The sequence below is a fragment of the Sciurus carolinensis genome, chromosome 8 (genome assembly GCF_902686445.1).
Source record: "Sciurus carolinensis chromosome 8, mSciCar1.2, whole genome shotgun sequence".
Classification (NCBI taxonomy): domain Eukaryota; kingdom Metazoa; phylum Chordata; class Mammalia; order Rodentia; family Sciuridae; genus Sciurus; species Sciurus carolinensis.
Window position 1 is genome coordinate 23,650,293 of NC_062220.1, and position 13,260 is coordinate 23,663,552.

The following is a 13,260-nucleotide window of genomic DNA, read 5'->3' on the forward strand; positions in this document are numbered from 1 at the left end:
GTGCTTTTATGGTTTGAATATAAGGTGTCCCCCAAAAACTCACATGTGAGACAATGCAAGATGGTTCAGAGAAGTGATTGGATTTCTGAGTCTTAACCCAATCAGTGAATTAATCCCCTGACAGGGATTAACTGAGTGATAACTGAAGGGCTAGGGTGTGGCTGGAGGAGGTGGGAATTAGTGGCTTGACTTTGGGGTATATATTTTGTATCTGGAGAGTAGAGACCTCTCTGCTTCCTGATGATGTAAGCTGCTTCCTCTGCCACCCTCTCTTGCCATGATGTTCATCCTGAGAAATGGAACCCTGAGAAATGGAGCTAGCCTTCTATGGACTAAGACCTCTGAAATTGTGAACCCTCACATAAACTTTCCCTCCTCCAAAGTTGTTCTGGTCGGGTCTTTTAAGTCACAGCAGTGAGAAAGCTGACTAAAACAAGTGCATACTTTAGAAGTAGAATTGCTGGATCTTAATGTAACTCTACATTTAACTTTCTGAGGAACCACCAGACTTTTCCAAAAGGGTTGCATCACTTTACGTTCCTATCAGCAATGTATAAGGGTTTGAATTTTTCTATATCCTCACCATACACATCTTTTTTTTTTTTTTTTTTAATTATACCTACCCATGTAGGCTTGAAGAGGTTGTATGAACCAAATTGTGGTTTCAGTTAGCATTTCCTTAAAGGCTAATGATGTTGAGCATCCTTTCATGTGCTTATTGGTCATTTTTATATCTTCTTTGGAGAAATATCTTTTCAAAATTTTTGCCCATTAAAAACTTAAGTTTTTTTTGTCTTATTGTTGAATTATAACAGCTCTTTATGTATTTTTGGTATAATACACTTATTAGATATATGATTTAAAAATGTTTTCTCCTATATTCCTTGAATATTCCTTGGACTGTCTCTTCACTTTTTTTTTGGGGGTACTGGGGATTGAACTCAGGGGCACTCAACCACTGAGCTACATCCCCATCCCCAGCCCTATTTTGTATTTTATTTAGAGTCAGGGTTTCACTGAGTGGCTTAGGCTAGCTTTGCACTTCCAGTCCTCCTGCCTCAGCCTCCCCAGCTGCTGGAATTACAGGCATGCGCCACCGTGCCTGGTGTTTTTTCACTTTCTTGATAGTGTTGTTTAATGTTTGGAAGTTTTAACTTTGCATCAAGTTTAATTTATAATTTTTTTCTTTTATTGCTTGTGCTTGCAGTGTTATATCTAAGAAACCAGTGCCTAATCCAAAGTCACCAAGATTTGTTTTCTTCTAAGAATTTTATGTATTCATTTTGAGATGATTATTTTTTCAACTTCACTTTTTTTGCAGGTGGATAATCTAGTTGTCTTAGCATCTTTTGTGAAAGACTGTTTTCTATTGAATTATCTTGGCATCCTAATCTAATCATTGTAGTTTGAATTTATAATTTCTTAATTGCTAATTATTTTGACAACCTCTTTCTGTGTTTATTATTCATTTGAATATTCTTTTACTGAAATACCTGTTTGAGTTTTCCCTAGTTGTTTATTGGGTTGTATGCTTTGATATCTAGGAGTTCTTTATGTATTATAGATGTGAGTCCTTTGTTGGATCTGTATATTGTAGAAACTTTTCCTATATTTTAGCTTGTCTGTTCTCTCTTCTGGTGTCTTTTGATGAATAGAACTTCTTAAATTTAAGAAAATCAGATTTAGTGATCTTTTACTGTGGGAATTATGTTTTTGCTGCCTTGCTCAAAAAACCCTTTCTTAGCCCAAGTTCACAGATACAGCCTTTGTATTTATTTTCTTTAGGAATTATGGTTTCAGTTATCATGTTTTAGATCTATAGTCTACCTGGAATTGTTTTGGATATGATATAAAATAGTAGTTTAATTTCATTCCCCCCACCATGAATATTCAGTGTTTTCAGAGCCACTTTTTGAAATATGTGTCTGTATCCACTGCTGCTTTGTCGTAAATCAGGTGTCCATATGTGAGTTGTACATGCATTGATCTGTTTCTGGGCTCACATTTTCTGCTGCTATTTCTGTTCCTGAACCAACAATATACTGCTTTATCATAATCACATAGATACATGCTAGAGACATTCTCCTCACTTAATCTGTAAAAGTTTTTCAACTTTTGTTTTGCATCCCTATTTCTGTGTTTGTCTGTATAATTTTATCACATATTGTTTATTCTTTCAATCAGAGAGTTTGTTCTTTTTGGGAGACTCCTACCAAAGCCATTAGTAACAACCAAGGAGTTCTAATATGGACATTTTAACTCTAGATTTTTCATTCATTGATAATTTAGGGCTATTTTCCACAGGGAGGCAGTGACCAAGCATTCCAGTGACTGAGTATGCTGCCAAAATGATTCTTTTGTTCTTTTTTTCTTTCTTTATTATTTTTTTTCTTCAGGGTTATTCTACTACTGAGGTAGGTACATTCCCAGCATTTATTTATTTATTTACTTATTTATATTAAATGAGGTCTCACAAAGTTTCCAATGCTGACTTTGATCTCACAATTCTCTTGCTTTGTTTCCTGAGTAGCATGGATTTTAGGCATGTGCCACTGCACCCAACCAAAATGAATCTTTCATCTCTGATCCTTTAATTCACTTTCATAAAATCACAGTGAAAACCAAACCTGATTCCAGTTTTCTGTGACAATTTTTGTGCAGTTAAGCACAACTGGCCAAGCAGAATTTATATAGAACCTATTAGAGTAGCATTTCATTGAAGGAAACTGATAAGAGAATGGAATAACGCCAGGATGCTCTGGTCCCTCTGTTGCCTGTTCATTCTGAGTCACTTTCCAGAGGCCTAGCAAGGCAGTTTTCACACCTTGACAGAAGGATTAAGACCCTTGGGTTTTGAGACTTTTAAACTGCATTAACTATTGAAGTTTCAGTTACTTGCTGTTGTGATCAGGGTGAGATGCAGTAGCAACAAAATATGGCAGAACTTTGACTTCAGTTCTATTTTAACAGCCCAATATAAATTTTGAGAAGCAGTAGCCCCTCCTGGCATACTTAAGGGCTGGAATTTTTTAATTGGTTTAATTGGTGCATCATTATTATACAAAGCAGAATTTGTTATGTTTTTGTACATGCACATAACATAGTTTGGTCAGTTTCATTCCCCAGTCCCTCCCCTTTCCATCCAGTCCTTGTACCCCTGGTCCTCTTTCTCTAGTTTATTAGTCTCACTTCTGTTTTCATGAGATCTCTCTCTTTTCTTCTCTTTTTTCCCTTTAGCTTCCACATATAAAAGAAAACATACGACCCTGGACTTTATGAGTCTGGCTTATTTCTCTTAACATAATGCTCTCAAGCTCCGTCCATTTCCTGCAAATGCCATAATTTTATTCTTCTTTATGACTGAATAAAGCTCCATTGCGTGTACATACCCTATCTTCTTTATCCATTCATTTACTGATGAGTACTTAGGCTGGGTCCGTAGCTTGGCTATTGTGAATTGTGCAGCTGTAAACATGGGTACACATGTATCATTATAGCATGCTGACTAATTCTTTTGGATAAATACTGAGGAGTGGTATAGCTGTGTCACATGGTGGTTTTATTTCTAGTCTTTTGAGGAATCTTGTGATGGAGAGTTAATAGGAAGCGAACTCCTTTTATGATGTGAGGGGGCAGCAGATGACTTGGATAAAGTAACCCTGTCACATGTTAAACTAACTTGTTGATACTCATAATTCCTTTTGTCAGTTCTTTTGGACTTTTGTGTACAGTCATCCATTGCTTAATGATGGGCGTATATTCTGAGAAATGTGTCATTGGGGAACTGTTGTTGCATGAACAACACTGTACTTACCTAAACTTAGATGTCTGTGATACTACAAGATGTAGTCTCTTGGATCTGTATTATGCATTGTATATACAGTTCATCATGTACATGGTCCATTGTTGGCTAAAATGTTATTTTGGCACACACTGTGTTTTTATAGATGACATTTAAAAAGTGACAGTTTTGGTTTTTCTCCCATAATTTTCTCCCTCCCTCTCTCTCTTCCCCATTTTAAATTTTTTTTATTTTTCAATTTTTGGTACTGAGAATTGAACCCAGGGGTTCTTTGCCACTGAGCTACATCCCCAGTCCTTTTTAAAATTTTTTATTTTGAGACAGGGTCTTGCTAAGTTGGTGAGGCTGGTCTCGAACTTGCCATCCTCTTGTCTCAGCCTCCTGAGTTGCTGGGATTGATTACAGGCATATGCTGCTGAGTGTGCTTCCCCCATCTCTTATTGAATTGGCTAGGACCTATAGTATAAAATAATAGTGGCATCTACATTTCATTTCTACTCTCAAAAGTAATAATTTCAGTGTTTTAGCACTAAATATGATGTTTGCTATATGGGTGTATTCTATTAAAATATTCATCATCAAAGTAAGGAAGTGCTTATTTTTCCTAGAGTGTGGAATTTTTATGACTAATAGAATTTTAATTTTGTCAAATGCTTTTCCTGCAGTTATGGAGAAGATCAAATGATTTCTTTTGTTTAATCTGTTAATATAGTTTAACCTTAATCTGTTCATATAATTTTCTAATGTGTTGATACCCCGAGGAATTTAAATCTCTATCTTCATAAGAATAGATTGTAGGTGGAGTAAAAACCTAAATAAACAACCCCAAATTTTTCAATCAATTAAGGCTAAACATAAGAAAAGTACTCTGCCACCTTTTGGTAGACAAAAATATTGAAAAATATTGATGTTTTACCACAACAAAAAGTTAACTTCTTTTATGATTAAAAAAAAAATCTCAGAGTTAGATTAAAATGGACTGGAAGAAAATATTTGCTACACATATATCTACTATTCATGGAAGAAAGTATCCAAGTATCTAAAGAATTCCTGCATATTATGAGAAAAAATAACCAAATAGAAAAATTGGACAAAGATTATTAACAGGTACCTTCAGATAAGGAAACACACTTGCAATAAACATATTTAAAAAGCATCATCTTACTATAAGGTACTATAGAGAAATGCAAATTAAAACAATAGTCTGTTTTTTTACCCATCAAATTGGCAAAATTTTAAATATTTTGTAGAGTATTGAGTAGAATGTGGGTATTCTAATACCACCTTGCTGAGAGCATAAATTGGTACAAATACTTTTTTTGGTGATTTGGCTGTGTCTGTTAAAAAGTACATACATTGCCTGTGATCCACTGGTTTTTCTTTAAGAATCCACTACAGAGGAACAATTGTACATATGCACAAGGAGACAAATAGAAAGTCACTTCTGGTATTATTTATAATGTCAAAATATTAAGCGATTCTTTAACATTTGTCCAATAAAATATTGAATAAAAAGCCTAGTTATAGAATGTTAATAAACATTTAATGAGAAATCGATTACATATGTAATTGAATTTATAACCATATATATATATATATGGTTCTGTATTTTTTAAATGTTGCTTTATGGAAAACACACAATAAAGTAAATGTGTAGCTGAACACCATTTCTATAAAGGAAAAAAAAACCCTGAATATTGTTTCTCCCTGTGTATGTGTGGGTATAAATTTTATTTTCAAAGATCTTGGAAGATAAATTATAAACTCGGATTCTAGTGGTTATCATTAGGAACCAGGCATATAGGGACGGCCACTGGGGATGATTGTCAAGGAGTACTGTCTCCAGTTTTAAAAGGTAAATTTAAACTTAAAAATTCAAAGATAAATACTACTTGCTAATTAAACTTTTAATTTAAAAACAGGTATTATATGTTCTTTTTCACAGAATGGTAGCAAAATGATTTTTATAGTGACAATAACCAACTGGATATTGGAAAGCACATTAGGCCTATTGGGAGTAAGGGCCCTCTGATAGTTTCTTTTTTCTTTCTTTCTTTCTTTTTCTTTTTTTTTTTTTTTTTTGGTATTAGGAATTGACCAAGTTCAATTAACCACTGAACCATATCTCCAGACCTTTTTGGATTTTATTTTGAGGCAGGGTCTTGCTAAATTGCTTAGGGTCTCCCTAAGTTGCAGAGGCTGGTCTTGAACTTTCAATCCTCCTGCCTTAGCCTCACAAGCCACTGGGATTACAGGCCTGACTTCTATACCACATGCCTGGCTTCTGATAGTTTCTTAAGTAATATTTTTAAATGTAGCAGAATTTGTAACAGGATAATTTTTAAATGTTGGAATTATATTTAATTTATAAATTGCTATTAAAGTGCAACCACTGAGCTGCCTTTTGTTTTTATAAATTTGCTTATCTAAACATGTCTAGATAGAACAGATAAATAAAATGTAGATATTAGAATCATACATACGCATCTTTCATGTTAACTTCTTCATATGAACTTCTTTCTTTAGCATGTTGTTTTTGAGGTTTACTGTTGTAGCCTGCATCATTATTGTATTCCTTTTTATGACTAAATAATATTTTGTGGTATGGGTAGACCAGTTTTTGTTTATTTGTTCATCAATTGATGGGACATTTGGATTGTTTCCTTTTCTGTCTATTAAGTATAACATTGCTATGAAGAATCACATACAAATCTTTGTGTGGACGTATATTTTTTGATTCTCTTGGAAGATTCCTATAAATGGAAGAATTGGTTTATATGCTGTGTTTAACTTTTTTTTTTTTTGGTGTGTTTAACTTTTAAGAAAAAGTAGCCCTGGCATTTTACATTGTGTATGAGAACTTTAGTTTTCTACATCTTCACCAACAGGTGATATTGTCTGATGTTTTGTTGTTGTGTTGTTATTTTTTTTAGCCATTTAAGTGGGTGTGTAATGAATGGTCTTTCTCTTTCTCTCTTTTTGATGGTACTGGAGATTGAATAGCCCAGTAGTGCTCTACTACTGAGCTATGTCCCTATCCCATTTTTATATTTGGACCCTATCTCCAGACAAGTTTGCACTGAGTTATCAAAGCTGGCCTTGAACATGCAGTCCTCCTGCCTCAGCCTCCCCACGTTCTTGGAATTACAGGCATGTGCCAACTTGTCCTGCTTTTGTAGTAGTGTCTCTTTCTGGTTACTATTTTGATTTCCCTAATGGCTTGTAATTATTTTTTCATCAGGTTCTTATTAACTGGTCTTTTTGTTTTTGAGTGAAAAATTATTCACATCTTTTACCCATTTTTTAATGTTTGAATTAAAAGACTTCCTTAAATATTCTGGATACAAATCTTTTGTCAACTAGATGATAATCTGAATAACTTGGATAACAAAGCCTGACAGAAATTTCATAAGAAAACCACAGACTAATCTCTTGCTTTATTTTGACAAAAAAATTCCTTCACAAAATGCAGCAGATATTTTTTCATAGTCTGTTGCATGTCTTTCATTTCCTTGTGACTTCTTGTTAAAGTGTAAATGTTTTAAATTTTGATGAAGTTCATTTTATCAACTTTTCCTTTGAAGAATTGTGCTTTTGATGTTGTATCCAAGAACTCTGCCCAAGTCAAGGTTGCAAAGACTTCCCAAGCATTATTCTAGAAGTCAAATAGTTTCATTTTTGCATTTGGGACTGTAGTCCATTTTGAGTTAATTTTTGTGTATGATGAATTAATAGTCTTAAGTTCATTTTTAAAAGATATGAATATCCATTTTTTCCAGCACCACTTGGTGAAAACCTTTTGAATTATCTAGGCATCTTTTTTGAAAATTAGCAGATCATGAATGTATTAAAACTCCCAGTTATGTTCAGTTGATCTAAATATCTATTCTCATGCCAGTACTATACTATGATGGTTACTGAAGCTTTATAGTAAGTTTCAAAGTTAGGAAATAAAAGTTTTTCAAAATCGTTTTGAATACTCTTGGTCCTTCGCATATTCACGTAAATTTTAGGAGTAGTTTTGAATTTCTACAAGAAAAAGTCTACTCGCATTTTGATAAGAATTACACTGAAAACAAACAAGCAAACCAGTAGCTGTATTTTAAATAAATGAATGTGAGAGTGGCCATCTTGGTAATAAAGAAGTTTTCAGTCCATGACTAGTCCTTCATTTAGATTTCTCAGAAGGATTTTGCATTGTGCAGCATAAAAGTCTTATGTTTTTTAAAATTAATTTTAAATATTTTATTCTTATGCTATTGTGAATGGAACTATTTTATTAGTTTCATTTTGAAATTTTTGTTACCAATATGTAGAAATACAGTTGATTTTTACTTGTTGATTTTGTATACTGCAATTTTGCTATGTTCCTTTATTAGTTCCAGGTATGCATGATATGTTTATGTGTATTCCTGGGAATTTTCTGTGTATAGGACCATGCCATCTGTGAAAAAAGACAGTTTTACCTATTTTCCAAATTGGATGCCTTTAATTTCTTTTTGTGCCACACCGCACTGGCTCAGGCCTTTAACTAAGTAGAAGTGATGAGTAGAAGTGCTAAGTAGAAGTGATGAAAGCAGACACCCTTGTCTTGTCCCTGATCTTAGAAATGCATTAAGCATGATGTTAAGTGTGGATTTTCTGAAAATATCCTTTATTCAGTTGAGGATATGCCTTTAATTCTAGTTTATGGGAATTTTTTTTTTTTAATAATGAATTGGTGTTAGATTTTTTTAGTTCTTGTTTCTGTATATATTAAGATGATTATAGTTTTCGTCCTTTATATTACTGTACCATATTACATTAATTGTTTTTCTAATGTTAAACCAACTTTGTATCCCTGTGATTAATACAACTTAACTATGATGTATAATTTTTATGTTTATTACTGGATTCCATTTACTGATATTTTGTTAAAAACGTTTTTGTCTATGTTGAAAGGAATATTGTTTGTAGTTGGTTTTTTTTGTGAATTTTTGTCATACCGATATCATATAGTTAGTTGAGTTGTGAGTGTTCCCTTATTTCTTTTGTGAAGAATTGGTATTATTATTTAAATATTTGATAGAACTAACCAGTGAAGCCATCTAGATTTGTTTTTCTTTGAGGGGTGGGTTTTGTGTGTGTGTTTGTGTGTGTGTGTTGTACTGGGGATTGAATCTAGGTGCATTCTACCACCCAGGTACACTTCCAACCCTCCCTTTTTTCTTTTCTTTTTTTTTTTTTAAAGTGTAAGTTTCCTGGGCTGGTCTCGAACTTGTAATTCTCCTGCCTCAGCCTCCCAAGTCACTGGAGTTAGAGGGATATGCCATCTTGCCTGACAGGGGTGATTTTTGCTGGGGTAGTACCACGGATTGAACCCAAGGGTGCTTACTACTGAGCCACATTGCCAGCCCTTTTTTTTTCTTTTTCTTTTTCTTTTTTTTTTTTTTCACTTTTTATATTGAGTCAGTGTCTTACTAATTTGCTTAGGGCCTTACTCAGTTGTTGAGGCTGACTTTGAACTTGTGATATTCCTGCCTCAGACTCCCAAGCCCCTGAGATTACAGATGTGTGCCACCATACCCAGCAGAGGAATGATTTTTTAAAAAATAATTGACTCAGTATAAGTTATTTAGGCTATTTCTTCTTGAGTCAGTTTTAGTAGTTAGGTGTTTCTAGGAATTTGTCTCTTTCATCTAGGTTACCTAATTTTTGACATACAGTTGTTCATAAAATTTTCTCATGATTTTTAAAAATTTCTTTTGGATCAGTTAGTGATAGTCTCCTTTCATTCTTGATTTTGGTAATTTGTGTCTTTTTGTCTTTTTTTTCTTGGTTAGTCTGGATGAAGCTTTGTCAGTTTTGTTGATCTTTTCAGATAACCAAATTTGTGTCTCTTTGTTTTTTGTATGATTTCTGTCCTTATGTGTTGAGTCTTGTTTTATGACCTGGCATCTAATCTATCCTTGGCAAGGGTCCATATGCACTTGAAAAGGAGATGTGTTTTATAGTCATTGGATTGATTGTGGATTTTTTGTTTATTGGGGTTTTATTTTGTTTTGTTTTGTACCAAGGATTGAACCCAGGGACCCTTAACCACTGAGCCACATCCCCAGCTCTTCTTAAAAATACGTTATTTAGAGACAGGATCTCACTGAATTGCTTAGGACCTCGATAAGTTGCTGAGGCTAGCCTTGAATTCCTGATCCTCCTGCCTCAACCTCCTGAACCACTGGGATTACAGGCATGCCCCACCTTGCCCAGCAAATTGATTGTTTTATGTGATCAGGTTGAGTTGGTTGTGTTCTTCAGATCATTTGTATCCTCGATAAATTTTCTGCCTAGTTTTTCAGTCAGTTACTCGGTAGCTATAGACAACTCCAGCTATTATTATTAAATGATTATCTTCTTATTGTCAGGTTTATTTAGTGTATTTTTTTTGAGGTTCTATTGTATGTTTATCCTTGTTATACCCTTCCTCATACAATGACCTCTTTATCATTGTAAAATGTCTCTTTTTGTCTCAATATTTTTGTTAAATTCTATTTTGTCTGAAATTAATATAGCTATTCCTGATCTCGCATGGTTATTGTTTGCATGCCATATCTTTTTTGCATTTCTTACTTTCATTCTACTTGTAACTTTAAATGTAAAATGTATATATCTTACACAGGAGGATCTTACTTTTTTAAATTGTCTGATGGTCTCTATCTTTTGGATGTTTTAGACCATTCATGGTAATATAATTATGGATATCATTAGATTTATCCTTGCCATTTTGCTCTTGGTTCTCTGTAAATCTCTTGTCCTTTTTATTGTTGCTTCTTGCATCCTCTTTAATTGCTTTATAAGTGTATCATTTCATTTCAATTCCTGTCAATATTCTAACTTTTTCATTTTGATTATTTTTTTAAAATAGTTTTTTGTTTTTAATGTGGTGCTGAGGATCGAACCCAGTACCCCACAACTGCTAGGCACTCTACCACTGAGTCACAAACCCAACCCAGTTTTAATTATTGTTGTAGGGATAATAATAAGTATTTTAATTTATCACAGTTACCTCAGATTGATGTTAGTTTAAATCTAGTAAAATATGGAATCTTTATTCCAATATAGTTTCTATTCCTTTTTCCTTCTTATTTGCTGTTATCACTAATGATGCTTCTGTATGTTATAAATTCACTAATAGCATGTTGTAATTATTACTTTATACAATTTTATGGCCTTTAAAGTAGTTGAGAAATGAGAAAACATCTGTAGAGTATATTATATTAGTCACATTTCTAATGTGTCAGTCAGAAATCAGTTTTTTAGTCTAAAGTATTCTTCTTATATTTTTTGTAAAGCAGTGAATTATCTCAGTCTTTGAATCAGCTTTGGGAGGTTTTCAGTCATCATTTCTTTGAATATTCTTTTGCCTCTTTGTCTCTCACTTTCTTGGATTCCTGTAATGCAGAGTTGGTACCCTTGTTCATGATACACAGGTCTTCAAATCTGTCATTTTCCTTCCCGTGTTCCCCGCCACACTGGTTTATCTCAGTTTATCAAGCTTGCTGGTTCTTTCATCTGCCAGTGCTATTGAACCTCCCTAGTAAATGTTTTCATTCCAGTCATTGTACTTTCTAAATCTAAAATTTTTAATTTGTTTCTTTAAAGAAATCATTTGTATCTTTTTGATGATGGTCTTTCTGTAGAGAGGTATCATTATTATACTTCCCTTTAATTCTTTTGACATGGTTTCCTTTAGTTTCTTGAACATATTTGAACTGACTGACTTAAAGCTTTGCCTGGCAAGTCCAACTTCTGGGCTTCCTCAGGAGTAATTTCTGTTGATGGCTTTTTTCCCCAATGTATGGACCATATTTCACTGTTATTTTGTATGACTCATAATTTTTTTTTTTATCAAAAACTAAGCTGTGTGGTTTTCATCTTTTATAGTATTAATGTGGCATATAACACGAATTGATTTTCTGTTGTTAGATCAACTTTGTTAGGCTTCTGGTTTTCATAGCTTCTGTGGTTCAGAGGCTACTTGTTTCCAGGGCTACAATGAAACCGGAAAGGTGGGAATGAAAATCCGGAGTAGGGTAAGTTAAAACACACTCATCATTCTAAACCAAGATTCAGCTGTTTTTTTTTTTGTTTTGTTTTGTTTTGTTTTTTTTGTTTTTGTTTTTTGTTTTTTGTTTTTTAAATTAATGCTCAAAGGATTATTCCAAGTGTTTGGTTGCTAGAGTTTTGAAAATGTTGGTTTTGATAAATTTTTTTGTCATTGTTTTTTGGAGAAGTGAATTTTCAGAGGTCCTTCATCCACCACTCCAGAAGTGTAGATTCAGTCTATCTGTGCTTTTACCACTATGTTTATTGTCTATTTGATATCCAAATAATGACACATATATATATGTATATATATATATATATTTATTGGCAGCCACGAAAGTCCACTCTTTGATTTTATTGAGAGCTGCTTGAGAAATAAACATGAAATGGTTATTTATGAAGCTGCTTCTGCTATCATCCATCTTCCTAACTGTACTGCAAGAGAGTTGGCACCTGCTGTCTCAGGTTAGTTATGTATTTGATCACTGACTTTTTATGTTCTTAAAATCTTAAGTTTGATATTCTGCAGAATAGGTGTTAAGAATGATTTTTGAACCTTAACTATATATAGCCTTTGCATTTTGATAGCATATGTGTAACTTATTTGCGTTGTTCTTTATTACTTTTTTAAAGTTTGTTTCTCCATATAAAACTTTTGAGAGAATTTTACTTAGAAGACAGATAACCTTAATATCTTCAAGTTTTCCTTAATGTTTAGAAAGCCCATTTACTTCCATAACTACCTGCGTGTGTGTGTGTGTGTGTGTGTGTGTGTGTGTGTGTGTGTGTGTGTGGTGTGTGTATTGCTGTGGATTGAATCCAAGTCCTTGAGTATGTGAAGCAGGTGCTTTGTTCCTGAGCTACATCCCAGGCCATAATTTTCCATATTTCTGTCATTTTAAATTCAAATATTAATGAGTACTCTAATTCTTAGAAGTGGACTGTATTTTCTAGTAAAGTTTAATAACTTTTTCTATTTCTGATATGATAAACATTTCTCATGCTGTGATCTCATTTTCTTATTCCTTTTTAATGATTCATTATACATTATATTTTCATCTAAATGATATATACTGAAATGAACAATATAGGGATTTTGTTTGTTTGTTTTAGTTCTTCAACTTTTCTGTAGCTCACCTAAGCCAGCCTTGAGATATGCAGCTGTAAGGACCTTGAACAAGGTAGGTTTCCGTTTGCTAACTGTGGACTTACATCAGAGTTTGAGAAACATTAAATATGAGCATTTGGCTTTCTCTTCAAGGTATATAATTTATGGTCTTCACTTCTATAACACCTCATTTGTATTTGTGGTCTTAGGTATGACCATTTATAGTATTATTAAGCAGAAGATTATAACTCATTTTTCACTTTTATGC

At 33.4% G+C, this 13,260-nt stretch overlaps 1 protein-coding gene across 1 annotated transcript in view; it reads left to right on the forward strand.

Moving 5' to 3' along the window:
• The window catches only part of Copg2 (COPI coat complex subunit gamma 2), a 114,361-nt gene that overhangs the window by 39,604 nt on the left and 61,497 nt on the right, over positions 1-13,260 (forward strand). Inside the window, exons 10-11 of the mRNA XM_047560101.1 lie at positions 12,216-12,349; positions 12,998-13,065. Of these exons, the coding sequence (XP_047416057.1) occupies positions 12,216-12,349; positions 12,998-13,065 (202 nt within the window). The remainder of the gene's footprint in view (positions 1-12,215; positions 12,350-12,997; positions 13,066-13,260) is intronic.